This window comes from Rhincodon typus, chromosome 27 (assembly GCF_021869965.1).
Source record: "Rhincodon typus isolate 14 chromosome 27, sRhiTyp1.1, whole genome shotgun sequence".
Taxonomy (NCBI): Eukaryota; Metazoa; Chordata; class Chondrichthyes; order Orectolobiformes; family Rhincodontidae; genus Rhincodon; species Rhincodon typus.
Window position 1 is genome coordinate 18,712,309 of NC_063358.1, and position 25,425 is coordinate 18,737,733.

General features: G+C 41.9%; 1 protein-coding gene across 7 annotated transcripts in view; it reads right to left on the reverse strand.

The window, feature by feature from the left end:
• Positions 1–456: 456 nt before the first annotated feature.
• Positions 457–25,425, reverse strand: part of LOC109918665 (transcription factor HIVEP3) — a 350,987-nt gene continuing 326,018 nt past the window's right edge. For all 7 annotated transcript variants that reach the window (XM_048613197.1, XM_048613198.1, XM_048613200.1 and 4 more), the window contains 4 exons: positions 23,246–23,421; positions 14,440–14,538; positions 5,561–6,690; positions 457–1,667 (listed from right to left, as the gene is read on the reverse strand). In XM_048613197.1, coding sequence (XP_048469154.1) covers positions 693–1,667; positions 5,561–6,690; positions 14,440–14,538; positions 23,246–23,421 — 2,380 coding nt within the window. In that variant the 3' untranslated portion in view covers positions 457–692. The remainder of the gene's footprint in view (positions 1,668–5,560; positions 6,691–14,439; positions 14,539–23,245; positions 23,422–25,425) is intronic.

The following is a 25,425-nucleotide window of genomic DNA, read 5'->3' on the forward strand; positions in this document are numbered from 1 at the left end:
ATAGAAGGTGTTAAATGTGAAAGAATCCTTATCAGGATAGTCTAAGTGCTGAGAGTCAATCATTACAAAAGGGTAAACAAAACCATGGTCAAAATCAAGCAATTTTTTTGTAATCATTTCTGCTTAAGAAGCTATAAAAAGCGCACAGAAAGACCACCACGATGCTGAGAAAATGTAGCCATTTATAAACAATTAAATACAGAATACAATAAATATGCTTCATAGAATTATTTCTGTACACAAGCAGTTTACATTTTATCAATATAAAAATAAGTCTTCAGTGCATCATCACACCAATGTTTTAATCCCTTTTGTTTCACGTCATTTGACTCAAAGTAATTCCAAATGAAAAAACAGACAGCTACTCTGAATCAATTACATTGCTTTTAAAAATATTCACAGCCTCAAATCATTTTCTCTTCACCCTTTTCCCCCCCTCCCTCCCTTCCCATCCTATACATCTGTAGCCACAAAATAAAAGAGAAAGGCACAAGTAACTGTGTACATTTAAATAATACTGGACTTGGACAATTTTAAACAGGAATTTTCTGATGATTTTGGTCATGTTTACTATATATATATATATGCGAATGTTTTGTTCGAACAACATTCATGAGTATGAGGAAGGAAAATAGTGTTGACAAATGCCCATTGCATCTTCTTCAAAAGGTGAATCTGCATGGCTGTGGATGCTATGAACTTCCTGTCTTATTGTCCTTTTGCATATCAAGGTGCACAAAACCTTCATCTTTATACTCTGGGCTGCTTCTGCTTTGCGTTCTAACTGGGTGACATTGTCCACTTGAAGCAGTCCTGCCAGTACTGGTTTGGAAAGAGCGGGAAGGATTTGAAGACTCTGATGAACTACTGCTGCTTCCCTGTAAAGGATGTGCAGGTTGCGTGGTGGCTAAAGTGCGGGCTGACTCATAGTAGGTGCCTGAACACCCAAACTGCTTCTTGCTCAGATCCTTTGAAGATCCTTCTCCACTTGTCGAAGGCTTTGGAGAGTGCTCGTGGCTGGTGCTGGGGCTGTCCAGTCTGGCTGAGCCAGCATCTTGCCCCGAGTGGCTCAGAGCGGCGATAGTGCTGGGTTCAGAATAAATTGGTACCCTGTATTCCTCCTGTTTGTATGCTGCTGCTTCTTCTAGCTCAACAGTCTCTGTCCTCTGTAAAGTAACGCTTGGTTTACTACTTCTAGCGAGAGAAGGTACTGTCACAACAGGGGCTGTGGGAACTGAAAGCTGCGGCAAAGGCAAAGATGTTGAAGTCATTGCTTCGGCTGATTTGGGTCTCAGCAAAACCCCTTCTTCGAAATGTACTGTGGTCTCTGTCCTAGTTGCACTAAAGGGATCAAGTGCAGTTGGATTCACAGGAATGCCTGACTGTCGAGAGACTATTGCAGAAGGCACCAAGCCTAAATGACAGCCTGGCCTTGATTGAACCATCTGAATTCCACCAATTGGAATCATGGGGTAGGGTGTCCTGACCAGCTGCTGAGAGTGCAGAGGAAGATGACTGAAAACATAATCTTGTGCGGTCCCAGTCAGCCCACTGTAACTTTGTCCTTCCAGTGCAGTTTGAGTATTTCTTGAAGAAAGAAAATGCAAGGCGTGGGATGGTGTACTTGGCTCTTCGTGTATACTGCGATAGCCCATTCTAGACATCTTCTGTACAGTAGAGAAGGAAGAGGAGATTAATTACATCTTTCTGACAATGAAATTATTTCTTATTATTCTTTTATTACTGATCTCTATACTCACTAAATTCTGAACTTCTACATATCACAATTTTATTCACTTCACCATTTACATTTGTGTATCAGCTGCCTAGATCTTAAACTCTGGAATTCCCTCCATTTCTCTCTCTCTGCCTCTTGACTCTTCATTAAAGATGTTCCTTAAAATGCACCCCTTTGACCAAGCTTTTAATCACTGGTCCAATATCTCCTTCATCAATTCACTGTCAAATTATTGTTTGATAATATTTCTGTGAAGTCCCTTGGAATATTTCACATGTTAATGGTCGGCTGTTGAATTTTTCTCTAAGCAAATATATTCACAGAACTCCAGACCAATGCAAAATATTATTAATGGTGCCTTCTAATGTACACTTCTTGTACTGGAATTTTAAACCCTCACAGCCTTACCCTTGCACTTCCCTGTAAATTTCTCATTGTGCATTCACATCCCTCTCATTCTTTGAAGATCCTACTTAAATTTCACCCCCTCTTAACATCTTAATGTTGCCCATTTTTTCCTTGCACCTCTGAAGCAACTTTAGATGGTTTCTACATTAAGGCATTGTAAAAATGCTAACTCAGTAGTCATTACAGGTGATAAACTTGGTGCAAGCTCAGTTTCACTTGTGGGAAAAACAAGAACTGGGAGCCATAGATACAAATCAGTCGTTAACAATCCAATATGGAATTTAGGAGAATCTGTTTTAACCAGAGACTGGTTCCAAATGTGGAAACTGCTACCAAGTGGGAGTAGTTGAGATGTATAGTATGTATAGTTCTCACATTGTGAATCGGGACCTTCAATGTGGTCACAGAGGTAACATTTGGTGTTGAGCGCCCCCCCACCAAACACCGACGATAGAGATAGCAGGATATAGATTAGTTGCAGATATGGGCGGAGAAATGGCAGATGGAGTTTAATCCGGGTAAGTGTGAGGTGCTGCTCTTTGGGAGATCAAATGTTAAGGAAAATTACACAGTTAATGTCAGAACCTTGAACAGCATTGATGTACAGAGGTTCTTGGGGTTCAAGTCCACAGCTCCCTGAAAGCTGCCATGCAAGTAAGTAGGTGGTGAAGAAAGCATATGGCATGCTTGCCTTTATTGGTTGGGGAATTGAGTACAAGAGTCAGGATGTCATATTGCAGCTTTATAAGACTTTGGTCAGGCCCCACTTAGGGTATTGCATTCAATTGTGGTCTCCACATTCCAGGAAGGATGTGGAAGATATGGTAAGGGTGCAGAAGAGGTTTAGCAGGATGCTGCCTGGATTGGAGGGTATGAGTTGTAAGGAGAGGCTAGAAAAACTCAGGTAGTTTTCTCTGGAGCAGCAGAGGCTCAGGGGAGACTTGATAGAGGTCTATAAAATTATGAGATGCCAAGATAGCGTTGCCAGTTAGAATCTTTTCCCCCTCAAGAGTTGAAATGTCTAAAACTAGGGGTACATGCATTTAAGGCGAGAGAGGAAAAGTTCAAAGGAGATGTAAGGGGTAAGTTTTTTATAAACACAGGAAGTAGGAGTTGTCTGGAATGTGTTGCCAGGGATGATGGTGGAGGCATATACAATAGGGGTGTTTCAGGGACTTTTAGATAAGCACATGAATATGCAAGGAATGGAGGGATATGGACCAAGGCCAGGCAGAAAGGATTAGTTTAAATTGGCGTCATGTTCAGCCCAACATTGTGGGCCGCAGGGCCTGTTCCTGTGCTGCACAGTTCTATGTTCCACGTTCTATGACTGTGGAGAGGAAGCATTCCTGTCTGGAGGTAGTGACAGGGTTAGCCTTGAAACACTGGATCAATGCTACCCAACAGCAAGGCGTGGACGGCGAACTCAAAATGCTCCTCAATTTCAAAAGACAATTTTAGTGGCGAGTGCTGAGTGAGCTCAGGATGCCTGCACGCTAACTTGGCACTGTTAGAAGGTGGCAAGTGTAATTTGGTCACGGATGGAGAGTAAGAATAAATGTAAGGTCATGCAGCTGAGCTGTGAAGGTGAGTGATGGCTTCAGATCTGGACCTGTTCTGCTCCGGAGTCTGTTGTACAGGCTCCTTTCCCTGGGCTAGCAATTCTACTTCGTAGACACTGGCAGCTAGATCAAAGGGGTGAAGGTGGGAGAGGATTAGAATGTATGTTTGGGGTGGAGAGGAACTGGAAAGAGAGGCAGCTGAGTAAATAAGTGATGGGGAAGGGAATTGGAAAGAGACATTGGTCTGTTTGAGCATGAAGAGGGCTTTGGAAAGGGGCTTGTGTGCATGTGTGTTTTCACTGTAAACAGTTTGTAACACTGAGCATTGTTAGGGGAGGAAGCTTTTTTTGTTCTAAATCAACCAAAGTCATATTCATGACACATGGATCAGATTGAGTGCTTCTAGATACAGAGTAAAGCTCTCTCGGAATGCTCCCAATCATGTACTGCTGCCCATGCTGATAGCAGCATTGTGGATGCACTTGTGGTAATTACATTATGGTGGTCTGAGTTATATTATATCCAAGGCCAATTCACAGAAATGTTGTCAAAGTAAAAGGGAGCAGAAACAGGAGACGCCAAAGGAAAAAACGTGAAAGGGAAATGTGTGCAAACACATGTTTATGCAAAAACATAGCTAAGGAATAAATTGCAATTTGCAGAATTGCAGTAAAATGAGCCTCAGAATGATAGCTATCATCAGCTGACTCAGCATTAAACTTGCAAAATGCTCAGAAAGGTAAAATCAGCATCTGATTCCAACGCAAACAAGGGAAAGCAGAAAAAACAATTTAACAAAAAAGGCTTGTCTGCTGCCAGAAAGTGAATGCTGGTCACTACTTATCTGGACTCTCGAGAAAACACTCAGCATTACAGTCTGGAAAATTCAGCATGGTTGTAGCTAACAAAAGGCACGGTGGCATTGTGGTTATGTTACTGGACTATTAAACCGTAGGCTGAGAGCTTAAATTCCGAAGTTTGAGAACATCGTAGAATCATACAGCACAGAAGAGGCCTTTCAGCCCATCGAGTATGTACCACCAAAATATTCTACTACCTACACTAGTCCCACTTTCCCACACTAGGCCCACAACCTGGAATCTGAAATCAAAAAAAGTGAGTACAAAACTGTTGGAAAGTTATGAACGGTCAACTTGTTTGCTGATATCCTTTAGGAAGGAACCCTTATGGCCTTCAGTTCCATTACAACATGGTTGCCTCTTAACTGCCTGATGAAATGCCCAGCATGCCACAAGTTGAAGTGCAAGAGAGCAACTAAAGTGGGGCAATAAATGCTGGCCTTGCCACTGATGTCCACATTCCAAGAGTGATCAGACAAAAGATCATTCCGTAGGTTTTTATCTTCAAGACCGGTCCTTACTGCACATCTCTGGTTGGCTCTGATAAAGTGAATGCAGTTAATGGGCTTTTTAGGCCATTTCAGGGGAAGTGAAGAGTCAACCATATTACTGTGGATCTGGAGTAATATAGAGGACATAACAGATAAGGATGACCGATTTGCTTCTCTCAGGAGGGTCGGTGAATCAGGTGGGCTCTCACAACAACTAAGCATGCTTATGCTTACTATTACTGATACTAGCTTTTTAATTCCAGATTTAGTTAGTTAACTGAATTTAAATTCCACAGTTGCTGTAGTGAGATTTGAACTGGTGTTCCTGGATTTTTAGTCCAGACTTCAGAGTTACCCCATAACCACTTGCTACTGAGCCTTGATTGTCTGGAAGGCAGAAGAGGAATTGCAGAGCTGAACTAGATTTGCCTAGTATCAGTAATGGTTAAGCCGTTCTTCACCACTGGGGAGAACTTTATGAAGTATCTTTATCTTTCTTACCAGTTTAGATTCAGATTGTTCCAGCTCTTTGCTAGATATCCTTGGAGGTAGACCCAATGAAGATGAGCCACTGTGCTTTGCAGGAAAAGAGGAGCCTTGGGCACTCTGCCAACTTGATGTCAGGCATTTACTTGGCAATTCATCTTTTACTGGGGACAAGTGTCTTACAGACGATTCTTTCTGTACTGGTGACGGTTGTCTCCTTGGAGAGATCTCTCTTGCTGGAGAAAGGTACCTTGAAGGCAACATTTTCATACCTGGTGACAAAGTTCTCCCAGGTGACACATCTCTTTCTGGTGACAAACGTGTTTGAGGTGACACTCTCCCAGACGGCACTTCGATCCTCGGTGATAGACATCTCTTCGGTGACACCTCTCTGCCTGGAGAGAGACGTCTCCTTGGTGACATACCTCTCCCTGGTGATGGGCAGCTCCTGGATGATAATTCTCTGCCTGGTGAAAAATGTCTCCGAGGGGACATCTCTTTTGGTGGGGACAAGTGCTCTTGAACCGATGCCTCTCTTTCTGGTGATGAGTGTCTCCCAGATGGGATGTCCCCTCCTGGATATAAAAGGCTACTAGGTGATGATTCCCTTTTCGGAGACCATGGCCTTCTAGGTGATGTCTCTCTTGACGGTGAAATATCTGGACTTAGCACTGTCTGCCTTTTCATCAGAGGATCTCCTTGCATCGGTAAAAATTGTTCAGCAGATGTAAATGGTGGCACTGAAATACTTCCTTCAGGTTTTGCCTGTGAGACACCATGACACACAGGAACCATGCTTGACTCCAAGGATTTCATTGGCTTTGCGGTATGAAGTTGAGGTGGTGACATGGGGTAACCTGTCAATGAATACTGACTGGTTAAACTAGATCCCTGCTTTGAAGTGGTCTCTAGTGACAGGACGGTAGTTTCCCCTCTGTATGATGTTGATGCAGTCCCAGCTGTTTGTGGACTGGTACTTGCAATCTCTGAAGACTTCACAAACTGTTCCTCTTCCTCCTCCTCTTCATCATCATCATCATTGTCATCATCATCATCAGACTCCTCAACATCTGAAAACTGATGCTCTTCGGCTGGGTCTGTGCCTTCGATTTCTTCTGATTTCTTCAACTTTTCTTCACTGGTTCCTAAATCAGAGATATGGGAAAAACGCAGCATTAAAAAAAGTGAACATTTCATTGTATTGTCCGACGTGGGGACAAATTAATGCACTCACCACCTCATTAAAATAACAAGCGAAAGTACACCAACCACCCAGAAATCTTTCATTTTAGGAGGGAGCCAAATCCAAGGTTTGACTTGTCTTATATAGCATCAGTTTTTTTAGAAACATGCATCCCAATACTTACAGGAGGTCCCTCAGAACTGTCTATATTCGCAAAGGATTTCTTCCCTTTGCTATTGACAGAGGCTTGAAAAACAGCACTCTTTATATAAATAACTAGGATACAGTGGACATAGTTAAAATGAAAATATTCTAAACGTTTCAGAAACCTGGCACCAAGTTTAGTCCCATTCTCTATCTGTTCTACCAAATGAGTCATTTGTGTCTGTAAAATGGCTGTTTTTATTTTACTTCGATGTGGTATTCTGAACCACAACCTGAAATTCACTGCTGCTCCTTCGAGTGAGAACAGGCAAAGATTTTACAATGCGCATCTTCTGACAGATAGCACTTCCTGCCTCTAAGTGGCCTCCTCTGGCCAGACATGACATCTCATTGGCAGAGAGAGAGCTTTGCAATTCGTCCAAACCTAAGCTGCTTCTGGAAAACTCCCCCTCAAATGTAACCAAAAGGTCCTCTAAACATAACTAATAGAAGGCAGAAACTTCAGTCCAGTGAAGGTCGAGTTCAAGGGGAGATGAGGAGGAACTTCAGTGAAATACATGTCCAGGTTCTTGCTCCTTTGTGAGATTGCCAGAGGCAGGCTCAGTATCAGGAGAGGCTATCCACTTGGTAGGCCAGGTAGCTAAACTGGATGACTACAAGCCCATTTGAATGGACTAATTCAATTACTCGGGGCATCCCCACTGTGGGGAAATTAAGCAGGGGCCTGGAGGTGGCTTGCTTGTGGCTGGTCATGGGGGAGGAGGCCAAAAAGCCTCCTGTTTCAACATCTCCCAGCCGCCCTCCTTACTGATGCTGCAGCCAACCTTCTGAAAGGTTCTCCCCATCTCAGTGGCCCTGCAGAGGTGCTCCCCCCATCTCCTTAATTGGATTTGAACTTCTTCAGAGGGGCCCTCAAAATCAGGCCTGTAACCACGGGAACCAACTTGTCCGTCCCCCCATCCCCTCACTACAAATTGGATCCAGAGGTGGGCTCTTAATTGGCTGTCTCTCAGAAAATCTCAAATGGACTTTTGACAGTCAGGAGTGGAGAACTGATACCGAGTCTCTCACATTCTAAACAGAAGATTCTGGCCATTGTTTCAAATCAGAGTCTTTTCCTCACACTGGCTTCATTATTTGTTCAGTCCAGCATTTACAGTAGACACCAACAGAAAGCAGAACAGTTCAGGAAGAGCCACATAAATTCCAAAGCCGTGATGTTTGTCCAAAAGCAACAAACCTTTTTATTCTGTCAGGGTCATGAATCAGTGTCCTTTGAAGCCCTCTTTTCAGCTGTCAAACGCACAATAGGAAACTCGCAGACAGTCTCAGACGATCCCTGTGTTTACAATTGTCTATTTATAACTTTCAATGTCGCAGCACATCCCCTGAATCTTTAGGCTGGTGCTGCCGATACTTTTATTCGGGATGCTTGGAGCTATTCAGAACAAGGCAGCCCATTTGATCAGCAGCCCCTTCCACCACCTTTGAAGCTCTCTCCCCCATTACAGAGGCAGCAGTGTGTGCTATCTATGAGATGCCCTGCAGTAATTCAGCAAGGCTCATTTGACAGGACTCTTCTCCAACAAAGCGGTGGCATCTATCATCTGGGAAAACATGGGAAACCATCATCTGAAAGTTTGCCTCTTCTAAGCCACATGCCATCCTGACTTGGAGCTATAACTCAGTTGGATCAAAATCGTAGAACTCGCTTTCCTAGCAGCAACCAGACTCCAGATTCAAGAAAGCAGCTCACCACCATCACCTTCACCAGCATAATTAAAGGATGGGCAATGAATGCTGTTCTAGTCAACGACACCCACATTTAAATCATTCACTGAACAACAAAATTACATAGATTAAAGCATTCTGTTCTTGTATTGTTGATTCTAATAGGTTTGTGTACTACCTGGGAATCCTCCCACCTTGTTAGGGATTCCTTTTATTCCTTTATCACTCGAGCATTTAGTTAACATTTTCTGAAAGGAACCTATGCTTTTTGCCCCAGACGCCACTTCTAGTAATGAATTCTACATTATAATCATATTCCGAAGTAAAAACATGTTTCTTCTGAATTCTGCTATGGATTTATTAATAATTACCTTATTAGTTATGGCCATAAATATTATGGTTATTCATAACTTTCAATGAGCATGGAATAATAGTTGTATTATTGTGAAACAGAAACATTGGAGCAGGAGTAGCATATTCAGGCACTGGACTCCATTCAATTAGATCACAGCCGATCTGAACCTGAACCTCACTCCCTGCCTTTGCTGCAGATCCCAATAAATGTTTAGGTAATGAAAATCTGCTGATCTCATTCTTGAAGTTTTCAATGCTTTTAAGTTTTCTACAGATGGGAATTCCAGACTCCATTTACTCTTTGTGCAAAGGTCCATCTCACACCTGAATGGTCTAGTTCTAATTTTAAGATCACACCTCCCAGTTATGGAACTCTCCACCAAAGGAGGGAGCTCATTTGTGTCTTCCCTGTTGAATCCTTTTAATAGTTCAAACACGTCAGTAAGCTCCCACTTCTTCTACATGAAACACAAGCCAAGATTACGCAATCGGTTCTCATAATACTTGCAAATCTACTCTGTAACCGATCCAAGGTCAACATGGTCCGTTTGGATTGGTGTACTCTAGATCGGGTCTGAGTAATGCTCTGCCTGACTGGAGAATAGCTTTGTCCTCTCTATTCCAGCCCCTTTAAGATAAAGGCCAACATTCATTTAACTTCTTTGATCACTTTTTCTCCCCCATACATAATAGCTCGAATTCTTTAACTCCTCCACAGTTCCCAGACTTCTGACCGTGATGACATTTTTGTTTCATGTTCTTAGATCAAAGTGAATGACCCTGCACGTCCAAACCCCTTTATGTACCCTTTTAACAAAATCTGAACTAACTGCATTATATCAGTGTATGAGGGAACTTTACCCAATTTCTTGCACTACCAGAGAAAAACAGCTACAACCATAATAACGAAATTAATTTCAGAAACTCCTCCAAACTATTACAGAGTGACACAGATCTTTACTGCCTGCTGGCACCCAACATTGACTCAATGATTTCTTGAACTCCTTCACCACCCACACAACACGTCCCTACCACTCCTCACGATGGATGAGCCTACGTTCCCAGGAACAGTGGTGCCCTCTGGCCCAGAGTCCTGTGTCTCAACACAATCAAGTTCAGAAACAAAAAGAAACTTTTATTTTTGCCATCTATCTAGAAATGCAATCCTACTTACAATTCACTATGACACGGGACGGGTGGCCCAATAAACCATCTCACTGGACCGTTTTCCGCTTGGGCTGAGTTTTAGAAACCAAACTATCATTACATTGGAGTTATTAATCCACAAAAATGACAAGACATTAGGTACATTGCCTCCTTGAACTGTTGTTTTGCTAATATTTCTCAGCTCTGCGATCACTGTTGTATTTATCAAATAGCTTCCTCGGAATGTCAAAACCCAGGGAGTGGTTAGAATGTGGAACTGTCTGTCACATGGAATAACATACAGCCCTTTAAGGGGAAATGATACAAGTACACACAGCACATGGAATCGAAGACTAAAATAAACAGAATTAGATGAAACATTAATGTAGGCATGGACAATTTGGACAAAATGGTATGTTTCTGTGCTGTAATTCTATGATATCACTGGCCAGTCCGTAAGTGATCAGAAATGACAGACTGCCACACACACACCACTGGAAACTCTGCTTCCATCACACTGGCTATCAAAAGGCTTCATTTATTCTTGCCCTTTCAGTAATAGCAGGGGCCATTGAGCAAAAATTACTCGATATTTTCAATATACGAGCCTCTGGCTTAGACAAGCTCCTCTTGGATTCCCACAGACGATCACTGCAGTCATTCCAGGTGTGAGCTATCAATTCTTTCTATCCCCATCCACAGAGATGAAAACAATTAAAAGCAAAATGCTAACCTTACGCAAACAGTACTCCTGTTAGTGGACCCGATACACTCCAACTAGCTAAAGTCTTTTGTAATTAAATCAACACGGTTTAACCTTGCATTTCCTATCTTTGCAATCTCCTCCAGCCCTAAAATCCTTCAAGAAATGTGTTCCTTAGATTCTGGTCAATTATTTGTCCTGACTACATTTGTGCTGGGATTGGTGGGTGTGCATGGTCCTAAACTCAGGATCACACACCTTTCCTTTAACCTGGCTGTTTCACTTTTCTCTTTTTAGACCCACGTTTAGATCCATCTATTTTGATTTTGTTTAGATTTTATTGTCACATGTACTATTTTTGTCACTTATACTCTTGTTTGCTCATGTTACTAAACAAAATTTCGCAGAAGCACATTACTAGGAAGCACCTTGGGAAGTTGTTACACTTAAGGTGCTTTACAATTGCAAGTTATTGTTGTTGATCTGAACTCACTAATGGCCTTTTTAAAGTCACTGCCTTCACTCAATTTTTTCCCCGGTTCTTCCGAAAGCACACATCCTATTGGGATTAGTCCTGCCTTCAGCCCCTCTCGTAACTTATCCAAGCACAGGAGGTCTAGCTATTCAATTATGGGATGTATCACAGCCAAGCTGACCCTGTCTACAGAAGTAGCACTTTACATCCTAGCCCAAATGGGCAATGAAGCAAAGAGCAATAGCTTCTGTTCCCCCTGACTGCTATCAGCATAGGTCATGCTATTTCAGGGGCTGTCTAGCTGATTGCAATGTGACAGGCTCCATCACACACTTGGCTAGTCAGAGAGCTGTAGAAGCAACCTCACTCTTTATAAAACTCTTTCAGGACAGTGGAGTATATAGACGAGTATGTCTGCATCAGTGGTTACTGTATTATTATCTTTAATATAAACAGCTGCGAACTATATCAGGTATCAGCTCTGGCACCTTCTCAATGTTCCAATGTGCTCTGTGGGCAATCAAGTACTTTTCTGAAGTGCCATCGGTGTTGCAATGATAGGAAACAATGTATGCACAGTACGATCCCACAAACAGCGATGCGATAAAGACCAGTTAACACATTTCAGTCTTGTCGGTCAAGGGTTAAATACTGACCACGATACAGTGGAGTTCTGTCCTTTGAAGTACTGACAACAACAGTTTTATGTCCTCTTGAGGGGGCAGATGGGTCCTTTGTCTGACATGGTATTTTAGAGGTGGCACCTGAAAGCAATATTCCCTCTGTAACACACTGATAGGTCAGCCTAGTTTCTACACTCAATTCTGGATTGGGATTCCCAAAGCCTAGACTGGGAAACTAAAGATTTTGCTCATTCTTTTGATGTATCTGCCTCAGGTGCATGTTTTTAAATAATTCACAAAAAGCCAACTTGCCTTGGTCATTTTGATCACAAATCTCACCTCAAGCACTTCTGAATAACGATACCTCTAAACTTCACTGCACAGCACATCTGATAACAGAAGGTTCTGGGTCTGTAGGTAGAACTCTGAATTCCTCATAAGAACATTATGTTCTTTACTCTAAATAGACTTTGTTTACTGTAGAATAAATACTGCTCTAAATCCTGCCATCAGTCCCTCTTCAACTCCAGTTCTTTGACAGGGATAATGATGTCAATGCATATCAACGATTTAATTTGCTCTGGGCCTGGGAGTGCAGCAGATTCTCTGGCTGCAGATTACAGGGTATTAGGACAGCGAGAATTGAAGTTCCCAATGGATCCAGTCTGCTATTCCTCTATCCATTGATCGTCCATGACCTCTGGTGCAGGAACCTGAAATTCTACACAGTGACTAACCTCAAGGGGACCTCGATCTCTCTGTGAACTAAATGTGGCAGCAATTCCATTTCAATACAAATTTCAAAAATTTGATAATGTCAAATGCATCCTTGAAATGTTAGTTCTTCACCTTTAGGCTCGCCTAAATGAACAGCAGCTAACCTTTGATTACAGGTAAAGTTTCATGCTCAGATATTGTGACTGTAATCTTCACTAATGACAAGAAGGGTTATCACGTCAACCAACATTGGCATCAGTTCAAAAAATGACGGAGATTAATCTGGTCGACTTGGGAACCTCGGAGCCGTCCGTCAGGTATTTTTCTTTCAGCGCAAAGCTCACTCAGCTGATGATTCACATGACGGAACAGGGTCTGGAACCCGATCGTGCTGAGATTATTTCCTGGGCAGGTGGCCTCTGATGGAAATGTAGGCAGACCTCCAAATGACTTGAGGAGTACTGAGGGCCAATGCTAAGTGTCAAGTGTTACTTCAGATGGGTTGATATCAGCACAGATTTTTCTGCATATAAATCAACCATCTCATTCACAGGGCAATTATTAACTAGTTCCACAATCTTAAATAAAACAAAGAACTGTTGTCGCTGGAAATCTGAAACAAAAACTGAAATTGCTGGAGAAACTCAATAGGTCTGGCATAAATGGAGAAAAAAAAGAGTTAACATTTTGAGTCCAGTGACCTTTCTGATGTTGCCAGACCTGCCGAGTTTCTCCTGCAATTTCTGTTTTCACCACAGTCTTAAGTGCCTGGATGGCTCAGATTCAACAACAAACAACTTTCATTCATACAGTGGCTTCAGCCTGGTAAAACATTGCAAGGTGCTTCACAGGAGCACAGTCAGAAATTCAAAGAGGTTGGTCTATCTGTACCTCTCTCTCTCTCTCCTCTAAGAAGATGTCCCTTAAAACTTACCTTTTTGCCCATACTGTTGGTCACCTGTCCTAATATCGCCCAGTGTGGCTCCGAATCAGATTACTGTCCTTGTGAAGTACCTTGGGATATTCTACAATGTTAACGAGGTTAAATAAATGCAAGTTGTTGGTCAACAATGTGCGTTGCATTTAATTTTCTCCAGCAACAGTACAGGCTGCTCTTCCAACGTGGCACACAACCCAAAAGACGAACCTAACATCCCACTAAAACCCCCAAAAAGGAGAGAAAAGTGGGAAATTTTGTAAACACTTTTGTACTGCGTAAGGACCCCTTGGCTTCTCCCTGACATGTACACTGGATCATGTTCTACAAACTGCGAGCTCCCAGCCTGCATTTTGGGTTTAATTTTCTTTTCCCTCTTTGGACAATAGATGAGAAGTGTTCACAAACTAATGATTAATCTATTGAACCATATGAAAATTGCACCCTCCGTGATTAATGAGTACCAGGTTTTCTGGCTCAGAGGCAGAGACACTACTAACTGGGCAACAGAAACTGCCCCCCATCTTCCTGTTTAAGGTTAATGGAGTAGGAGGTTGTAAATTTGCAATGTGCATTTGTGGCACATGTCAATGAGAGCACTTTAACTCACAGCCACGACAGAGTGACAGTACAGATAGGTCCTTTGCTACTTTTCCCATAGATTGTGAACCCAACGGAAATAACCTTCAGTCCTTTGAAATGACCTATGAATGCGCTCAAATCAACTGATTGGTTACTTGTTTCTGGCAGAAAATTGTAAGCCCTGTTGTTAGGGTGAAGGCCACACTGAAGCAGCAGTTCAAAATACAAATCATTAAACATTCCCATCGGGATTAATTGATGCAACATGCCCAAGGTACCTTCTTCAGATTCCACGTCTTCCATTAATGCAACAGCCACTCCCATCTCCTGGCACTTCTTACTGTGAGCCTTTGACTTCATGTGCTTTGTCAAGTTCCCTGAAGAACACAAACAGTGAGGAGTTTAGCTGGTTTTGAGGCAGTAAATCACATTCGGCTGCTACTTGGCTGAATGGCCAGTCTCTGCTCAATTAACGTCTGAATGAGGCTAATCTGCTTCCTCAGGCAATCTCCTTCCAAAGCTTCATAAATCAACCTAATGATACTGTGCTGTAATGTTGCTCAGCATTGGCTGGGCGAAGAGGCGAAGCTGATCTATCACCTGGTGACAGCAAGGTTGTGATCTAAATGACTCAAATGCTCAAATATTTTTCCCCCTCTGCTTGTCTATTTTATAGCCTCTCATTGACTGTTGAGGTTCCTGCAATCAGTTTCTAGCAATACAGCATCTGTGACAGCACAACATTCAGAATTGATGCATCGTGCGTTTTATGTACAGCTAAATGCATACATTTTAGCAATGTGAGGCACAAGCCTCCCTCACCCCAGCACACAGCGACGGAGGTTTAACAAATGTACCGTCACAATGGTCCACTGAGGCTAAAAGATCAAGGTTCACTTCCCATTCTGTACTTCAATTATTTCATGTTCATGCCACAAAAGAAAGAGCCAGCATTTACATAGCACCTTTCTCAACCTCAGGCTGCCCCAAAGCATTTTACAACCAAAATCTTTTTGAAGAGTAGTCACTGCAGCAGTGGTGCAGCCAAATTACATACAGGAAGAGTCAAATTGCACACAGAAAAATCCCACAACCAGCATCGAGTTAGTGACCAGATTGTCTGTTTTTAGTGACGTCAGTTAAGGAATAAATACAGCACAGTGAGGCATACTCCACTGCTCTTCTTTCAAATTGTGCCATAGGATTTTTCACTTCAGAGGGCAACAAGGAACTTGGTATAATATGGCGTCTGAAAAACAGACCATTCAACAGCATTGGGAGTGTCAGATTGGATTTGTATTCAGGTTGTTGAAGGGAGACTCAAACTAACTATCATCTGATTCAGAGGGGAGAATACCTGGCACTGAGCCACAGCTGACACTTCAGTCAATGTTAGTTTTGTGCCAGAGAACGTTAGCAGGAAATATCATGAACATGCATACAGCAAGGCAACAATCTTTGTTGCAGTCCTGATCGAGGGATGTTAGAATATTCTGAGCATGGATCAAGACAAAGGGGTGGGGGTAGTGCCTGAAGAGAGATCACTTGCAAGTATTATTCAAAGTTTCTCTGTCATGTAAACCAAAGCTTAAACTCAGTTTTCATTTTTCCATCCTTTAGCACAGTGACATCCAGTTCCTATTCTTTACAAAACATCTTAGGACAAAGTATCTCTCGACGATGGTGCTGGTGATAATTTAACTTTATTAGAGGCTGTTGAAATGCTGGTGCCAATACCTGCTACTGAAACTCTACTGCTATGCCCAATAAAGCAACTATTGAAGGGTTAAGTATCAGTGGCTTTAATCATCAACATGGTTAACCAAATTTGCATAAAACAGCACATGCATTATTGCACCATCTCAACAGCACCTCAGTAGTCGCAAGCAAAGGAAAAGAAATCTTGACTGTTTTTCTCTGCACATATGCTGCCAAACCTGCTCAGTATATCCTGATGTAGGAGCAAATTACTGCAGATGCTGGAATCTGTACAGAGAATGACAAATGCTGGAGATCACAGCGGGTCAGCTGTCTGACCTGCTGTGATCTCCAGCAATTGTTGTGTTCAGTATATTCTGATGACCCCTCACATCAGTCCAGTGGTTGGGCCAGCAATGCAACTCTCACACTGCTAAATGCTGTGGCATCTGCTTTACATTAGGGGATGTCTAAAGTTGCAAAGGTAAAGACGGTGACTTTGAAATTCAGCGCAGGCGTAAAACTGAAGACATAAGGAAAGGACAGACTTGTATTTATTTAGCACCCTTTCTAACTACAGGCCTTCCCAAAGCACCTTAACCGTAATGAAGTACATTGTGAAGTTCAGTCACTGTCATAACATGGCAACCAATTCACGCACAGCAAGTTCCCACAAACAGCAATATGGCACTGATCAGACAGATATGGGCTGAGAGATAAAAACCGATCCATGACAAAGAGGAGAATGCCCTTGCTCTTCTAGTGTGATAGTGATGGGGGAATCTTTTACATCCGTATGGTTGTCCTGCAGGCAGCACAGAAGGAAGACATTGGTCTGTCTTATGCAGCATCACATTTGAAGGCTGTGGGAAAAGACTCAAAGCGAGTCATGATTGTTCCAATTCAGCTGACTGGGTTCAGAATTCCCCTTTCCATTTTCAGCGGAGCTGGTGTCAGGAGTACTGGTCATTTTTTAAATCAATTGCAGTCTTCCAACAGAAGACCATTGTGTTTCAACCAGAACACTGCCAGGGGTGCAGGGTGTCTATGGAATGATTAGAGAGACTGGGGCTTTTCTCTCCAGAGCAGACAAAGGGGAGATTTAATAGTATTATTTAAAATCATGAACAGTATTAGCAGAATCATTAAAGATATTGTGTTTAAGTGGCAGAAGGGTAGATTAGTAGAAAACAAAGATTGAAGGCATTGAAACAAAGATTGAAGAATTGACAAAAGAACCAGAAAGGAGTGGGGGGGGGAAAGCTTTGTTTGCAAAACCCAGTGAGCTGCTGTGATTTGGAAAACAATGGTCAGAAAGAGAGGTGAAAGCAGATTCAAAAATAAATAAATAAATAAATAACTAACTAACTAACTATCAAAAGAGAATCGGATGAATACATGAAGTGCAGAGGTTGCAGGGCTACAGGGTAAGGACAGAAGAGTGTGGCTAATTGCGTAGCTCTTTAAACAGCTGGCACAGTATCAAAGACTGAATGCCTTGCGTTTGTGCTGCTTCATTCTGATTTTCCTACCAGCTCTGCATTGCATTGTCTTCGCAAGGATTGACAGATGTTCAACAAAATGCTACAACAAACCCGCTTTTCAAGTTGCCCTGTCTTAAGTTTAACATTGCAAATATAATGAGGCTGATATGTGCAATTAGTGTCAGGATTTCGGTTTTAGCATCAACATGTACGAGGCTCATGTAGAATCACGTGACTCAATTACTGTCATTTTGGAGCCACCTTTCCCAGTTGCCATCTTTCCCACTTGCTTCCCACTCCCTATCTCGAGTCTTCACACTCGCTTCTGTTTCCCAAGCCCTCGCTCCCAGCAAGTATTTGGGAAAAGGAAGCAGATGGTGAGAATAAACAGGAAAGAGAGAGAAAAATAGGGATTGGGAAGGCTGGTGATTGGAAGGGCTGACAAGTGGGAAATGCTCTGTGCAGAAATGAAGTAAAAAGAGTTTGCACATTTCTTTTGGACAACTTTAAACTTATTTCATTTTTAACACGGCTATATTTATGAACACGGTATGTGTTTTAGAGCAGTAGTCCACAAAGAACCTTAGGCATCTCTTTCCATTAGACACACCCAGTAGATGGTATGATGTATTTCTCTGAAGAGTAAGGTTCTATGAGACAAACAACTGATTTTGCAATACCTGTAACAAGAAAACCAGATTTGCTCAAATGTTTCTTTTAAAGTTGTGTTTTTCAGGAATGTGGCCACCATAAGAACAAGCAGCAGAATTAGGCCATTTGAGCAATTGAGCCTGTTCTGCCATTCGATCACGGCTGATATGTTTCCAAACCCCATTCTCCTGCTTTCTCCCTGTAACCATTGATCCCCTTACCAACAAGAACCTATCTATTTCTGTCTTAAATAGAACAGTAAGCAAAGGATTATTGTACTTATCTTTCACCTGTAGACAACACTGCATACCCTCGGGCCAACTATAGCACAGTTTAAGTACCAGTTTAAAAAAGAAGTGAGATACAAGGTCATCGAACTGAAATGCTAACTGAATTCCTCCTTCCTGCTGATATTCCCTTTTTATTTCAGACAAGGGGGTCACCCTAAGAACATATGGAGAAAAGAACAACCCTAACAGGCAGCTATGACATGGCCATCTCTCGACAATCCCTCTGACACAGGCCATCTCAATGACCAAAGTTGTCAAATTAGCACTCAATTTGAGCCTGTTCTTCTGCTGTAATTGTGGCCTTCAGCTCTTAAGAAACCTAATTTGAGACTGTCAGAACTAATTTAGCTTGTGACCATGACCAGTGTTATGAAGGAAAACATCCTCTCATCCTGTACTTGCAATGAGTAAAAGCCAGTCTTTGTGCTGAACAATCATGTCAGTTTCCCCAGCCCTGCTTCAGGACAATAGGGAAAAGATGCAAGTGTGTTTTCCAATGATAAATTAGCCTCAGACTCAAAATCCTCTTGAAATGTAATTATGACCAATATTAAAAGAATGTGAATGCGAGAGACCTGAAATACAAAATTTCTACTTTTGAAACGTGGCAAAGATATGAATTGTTTTAACACTGTACCAGCAGCAATTTTAGAAGTTATTTACTCCAAATAAGATCACATTATAAAAGTGGATGTTTAAAAGCTCAAAACCCTGCCAAAAATATGAGCCAAATTATCGATATTTTCAGTCAATCTATTCAGACGTTCCTCTGAAGCAGGTGGGATTTGAACACAGCCCAAAAGGTAAAATTGCTATCATTACACCGTGAAGTATACTTATTTCCTAATCAACCTGTTCAGAGGAGTTATTACACCCTTCTGGAGCAGGTGGAACACGAGTTTTAAGCACTCCTGGTCCAGAGGTAGGGACATCACCACTGTAGCACAAGAGTCCTAACATGAATTACACATTGAGTATAAAATATGAACCTCCAGTATTCGTGTAGCTGATTGCTATCTTGAAATGCAAAACAAAACATAACACCAGTGATTCAATTTAAATCAATGTGACACTTTTTGTGAATGAAGTAACTCTTCAAAGATGTTTTTAACCTCAATCAAAATGTTTTAAAAACTATCAAATTCATTTTCTTTGGCATTTAATGCCAGGAATTCAAAGTCATTCAACTGACTGATTTTTTTTTTGCAGTCTTTGAGCCATCTTGATCTTCTGCTGCAACATTACGCTATTTCATTCCGCAAAGTGGCTACACCAACTAACTTTCTTGGAGATCTTTGGTGGGTTCAACGTTTTATTTGTACCCCTCAAGGGTGCATATACACGCGGTACTTCTGGTGATAATGCAAGCATTCTGATGGTTTTCATTCTATCACATGCTTCTTGAGACCAGGTCCCTGTTCTCATGGTGCATTTGGCCCTGGGCAAATTATTCAAGACACATTTTCTCTTCTTCCATTCCTGCACCAGGTATTCATAGACACCAAATGCCCTTGCTGCCACCTCGTAATGTGAAGGCTTAGCAAATGGCTTTTAGCTTGAAACCAATCTTGCATCTTAAGCTTTTTGCAGGAATGTCTATTTCTGTTCACAGCTCACCAGAGCCTGGTCTGTGTGAATGTGCCTAAAGCTCCAACCCATCTTCTTGGCAATGCATCCGATACCACCTGCTTGATTCCATGAGAGGGATAAAATGTGCATCTCCAAGGCGAATGATTGAAGCTGACTCCAAATGCAAGTGAAGTATTTCTTAGCAGAACTGGGGGTTGACTTGTACATTGCCAAGTGTAGCCCTTGATGTTAATTTCAGCACCAAAAAAATCTTGAGCTGCTATATAACCCGGCTCAACATATATACCATGATCTACGATACTTATTGAGGAGTGGCTTTTTGCAATCGCGCAGGCCTTCAGCACTGCACCAAACAGGCCAAACATCAAGTATGCCATGGGGCCATTTGACTACCTTGGGAGGGAAGAGGCATGAGGTACATTACAGATGGAGTACTGTATGCATTTCTGAGAACAACACCTTAAGGTCATACCTGAGACAAATTAAGGTTTACCAAAATGATACATGGATATCAACGGTTAGATTTTGAGGAGAAATTACTCAAACTATGGTTGTATTCTCTTGTAGTGAGAAGATTAATGGGAGATTTGATCAAAGTCAAGTGGAGTAGATACAGTAAGAAACTATACCCACTGTTTACAGATTCTAAGACCTGGAGTTACAGTCTGCAAATTAGAGCCATATTGCCCATAGTTTCACTGTTGAATAGTATTTAATGTTGCATTGGTAGTAAGGCTCCTTTGAGCCAGCAATTTATGGGTGTAAACCTGCCCCAGAGTTTGGAACCCATAATCTAGATGGGCATACTTATTGCAGAACTAAGGGAGTGCCATGCTTTTAGAGATGCCGTCTTTTGGATGAGATGTTGAACCAAGGTCCTCTCAGTCCTCGCGGATGGATCCCAAATAATCCCATAGTGCAATGCGAAGAACAGACAAGTTCTCTGCAATCTCATCAATATTTTCCCCCTCAACCAACATCACTAAAACATTATCATCACATTGCCATTTGAGAAAGATTGCTGTGTGCAACTTGGATGCTGCTTGTCTGATATTACAAAACTCAAAAGCAATTGGAAATCTGAGAAGCACTTCTGGGATGTCCTGATGTCATGGAAGATGCTATAATTAATGCAAGTCTTCCTCTCTTTTCTGTCGGCACCAGAACCACAACTGTGCAACTTGTTTGTTCAGCTTCTGACACATATTCAGCAAAATACATTGACTGGTGGAAAAAAAAAACATGGCAATGACACAATCATTTATGAACGTAGGGAAAAATTCTCTGCAACAACCAAGATGGAAGCCTGCGGTTCTGAGAGAGTTACAGCGAACTGATAAATTTGCGCTAATATCTGAGAATGCAGAGATCAACAGAAGCTGGCAGTACCCCTGCGTGTACCACCCACATGACAGACAGAACTGCCAAAGAAAATTATTCCTCTAGAAAGGGCAGGTGGGCCTCTCAGTTAACAAAACAGTACAAAATACCTTTTATTAGAACAGCAAGTGCCTTCAGATTAAAGACCAAATTTCCTGAAACAGCTGTTTGGATTTTGCTTCCAGTCTGCTGAGTGTTCCAAAAAAGACCATCAGCTGGAAACTTTCTATTTACTTTTCAAAATATGTTCCGACATTTTCAATTCATCGCTTTACGGCATGATACTGTTCCCCCGTGATAAGCTAGTTACGCAAACCTCAGATTCAAAGCAACACTGCTCACACAGCAGGAGGGAGTGGATCTGATTTATAGGAACAGGAATCGCTCAGTTAGCCCTCTTTCAGCGAAGTCGTGGTTGTCCTGCATCTTAAATCAACCAAACTGCCTTAGGCTCTGGGATCAAAACCAGAGATGCCCAAGTCACTGCACGGGACTTAGAATTATTTGGGAGGAGCAGCAGCTTGTCAGTAAAACACAGTGGACAGCACACTTGCCTCTGAATCGGAAGATTGTAGGTTCAAGTCAGGCTAACACTCTGGTGCAGCAGCAAGATGGTGCTGCATCATTTATTGTCCATTAGAATGAAACATTAAACTGAAGTGGGGACTGCCACCTCAGGCAGATGAATACAGGAAACTATTTTGAAGAAGCATACCTTTGTCTTGTTTATTCCCCAAACCATATCACGGATACAGATTATCTGTTTATTAATACACAGCTCTTTACTGAACTCTGCTGTGGTCAAATTGGCTGCCACATTTCCCACATTACAACAGGGACTACACTTCAAAGCTACTTCATTGGTTGTAAGCCGTTTTTGATATTTTGAATTTGTGAAAAGCACTGTACAAATGCAAGTCCTTTCTTTAGAGAAATTCCCACTGAATGTCCTTAGTCTGTGCCTGTCTCATCTCCTCCAACCTCAGAAATGTATGCAGTTCCTTTCTGAAGGAGTTAATGGACACACCTTCAACATCACATGCTCCACCAACATCCTTTAAATTATCCATCCCACATCTGCCAAACTGTTAGCTCAGGAGACTGAGGCAAAACAAATAATAATTAAGTAGTGTTATGAATGACTTTGGTCGAATCCAATTTCGGGTCACAGTGAGAAACAGCGGATAGATTCTCCTGTTTAGTCCTCTTCCTTCGCATGCTCAAAATGATATAGGGGATGCAATCCTGGGCTGTGAAGGTTGCTCAACAATTTACGAAGTATGACCAGTTGAGTTGCTTTTGCAGAAGGTCAGTACAGACACAATGGGCCTAATGGTCTCTTTCTGAGCTATAACCATTCTGCTGTTCTATTATCACCCTGAATTTTGTTCTCACACATTTTCTTTAGTTTCTAGCTGGACAGGAAAATCTCTGCACTCTTCAGTTCTAGCCTCTCATGCATTGTCAATTTCTATCTAACTTGGGTCCTAACTTCTGGAATTCCCTCTCTAATCTGGTCCCTGTCTCTCAGCTCACTTAAAATGCTCAAAAACACCTACTTCTTTGACTAATTGTTTGGATATCTGTCTTAAAATCCTTCTTTATATTGCTTGGAATGGTTTGAAAATGATGCTGTGACACTTTACAACATTAATTATGCCAATAAATGCTAGTCCTTGTTGTTGTGAACCACAGCAAAACTAAGCTTCCACTGAACCAACCTCTCATCTAGCCACTCTGCCATTTTCAGCATTTCCCTTTCCCCCATAGTAGTGGAGGTCAGATGTCTAAGCAGATGTAGACTAGGCCTAGACCTCAGTGCCATGTATGACAGGGTTTCCCATCAGCTGTTCCCATGGTGATGGTCACCAAGGATCAGGCATGTTGTGGCATCTCCCAGGGCTTGGCTTTGGAGAGGTATGGAAATGGGCGGAGGGTGTGGGGTGTGACTGCAAACTTTGAGGCGCAAGAAAGAGAAAAGACTTTCTCACCTTTGGTTTTGAACGCAAAGTTACAATAGTTGCAGACGTATGGCCGGAGGTCTGTGTGTGTGCGAATGTGTTTCTTCAGCATGCTGGGTTTCTTACAGCGAATCCCACATTCCTCGCACACATACTTTCCCCTTCCTCGCCCTCGCACATAAACATAATCTTCATTGGACTTATACCTACAAAAACAATAAACAAAATAACAACAGTTAATGAATCTTCCTAAGAAAGTCTCAAATAAAATGGCTAAGTGGCAGTCGATGAGAGGGATGGGGCAGAGACAGAGCAGGAGGCAGGAGATAAAAAAAAATAGGCTCACATTGTAGGCTTAGAACCTTCAGGAAATATCACCAGACCAAGGGTGACAATGGCTAAAGGAAGGCTGTGGTGGACCTTAAAGAACATTTGATGCAACGTGTTAGAACTTCTGTTATAAAAATAGTAAGGGGCTAAGGACCCATACTTGAATTATACTGGCTGTACACTGGGTAGGCTGTTCAGTTCCTTTAAAAAGAGAAATCAAAGCTGCACTTGAAGCCAATGCAAGACTAATGTCCAATGTAATCTCTGGCAGGACTTTCCCTCCTCTTGAAGGAACAACACTAGTGTTAAGGAAGACTTACATTTACATAGTGCTTTTCCTGACAATTGGATGGTTCAAACTTTACAGCCATTGGCATAGTTTGAAGTGTAGTCACTGTTCTAATGTAGGAAATGACAATTTTCACACTGCGAACTCCCACAAATTATGTAATAAAGTAAAATTATCTGTTTTGGTGCTTGCAGTCAAGGATTAAATATAAGCCAGAGATAAATTCCTCTGGTCTTCTTCAAAACAGTGCCACAGGATCTCGTTACACTTAGATCAGGTGGAGCAGGCCTCGGTCACATCCAAGACTGAATCCTTTCTTTTTGTGTGGAAGACAATTTCAAACTTCTATCACCTTTGAGTGAAGAAATGGTTCCTAGTTTCAATCATGAAAGATTCTGGATCCTACTTTCAGATTAAATGTTCTAGTTTTAGATCCCCGCAGCAGCAAAAACAAAAACAAACATTTTGCTCAATCTGCTCCCAGATCCATTCCTCTAAATAACTTAAAAACCTTAAATCAAATCAAATCAAACATTCATATTTTTCCATTCTAAGGCGCACACCTGCCTCAGGGAAACGTGTACATGCTCCTTATTGGTCTTTCCTGGTATTAGCATGTCATTTAGACAAATTGATCTTGACAATATAGACAAAGCAGAGATCGACCCCCCACCCCGATAACTAAAACTGAAGCACCTGGAGAGGATCACTTCGATATATAATCCGTTAAAAGAAGTGTGAAAAGTGGTATAACCTGCCTCTCACACTCCACATCTGTTTATAATGGAGTCGTTAAATGAAATAAACTCCTGACAGTCACTCTATAAGCAACAAGTAACAATTTATTTATTTAGCCCTAACAGTGAACATATTAACTGAACTATTAACCAAACTCCACTAGCCTCTTTGAACTTCCATTTATTCAAGTTTTCAACATTTAGAAAATACTATATTTCATCATGCTTAGGCCCAAAGAGCAGGACCTCACATTTTTCTGCATTGAAATATATTTGTCAAAGCATTTCCATTCAATCCATTCATTAATCTCTCTTAGTTTAATGCTCCCATTTATACCAATTAGTGTTGCCTTTCTTTGTGCTTCCTACAAATATGAATATGTAGCTTTCTATCCCATCAGTTAAGTGGTTATAAACGTGGTGAGTCGTTGTAACCCTAACATAGATCCTTGTGGGACATTGAGTCACATTGAGCTGGTTAGCGCACCTGCCCATTATCACTTCAGTCTCCTCCCACTTAGCCAACTTCCTAAATTTGTCAACAATGTGTCCATACTGCCAAAAGTGAACTTGCCCCCCACAACCCACACCAACACCCAGTCCGCAAACTCTCACACACACCTCTCATCCCACACTTAACAGCCAGGCACACGTCAGACTAAGACACAGAATTATTGTTCCTTAGCTGCACGCTATCTGGTAGGACATAAATCTTTTCAAAAGAATCCAACTGAATGAAACCCACTGTGGTTGGAATGGGAGTGTGCTGGAGGTTGGGAGTTGGTGCAATGACCACTTAACCCAGCTTTAAGTGTATCATACTATGACATTAACCACTGCACAGGGGTAGCGCA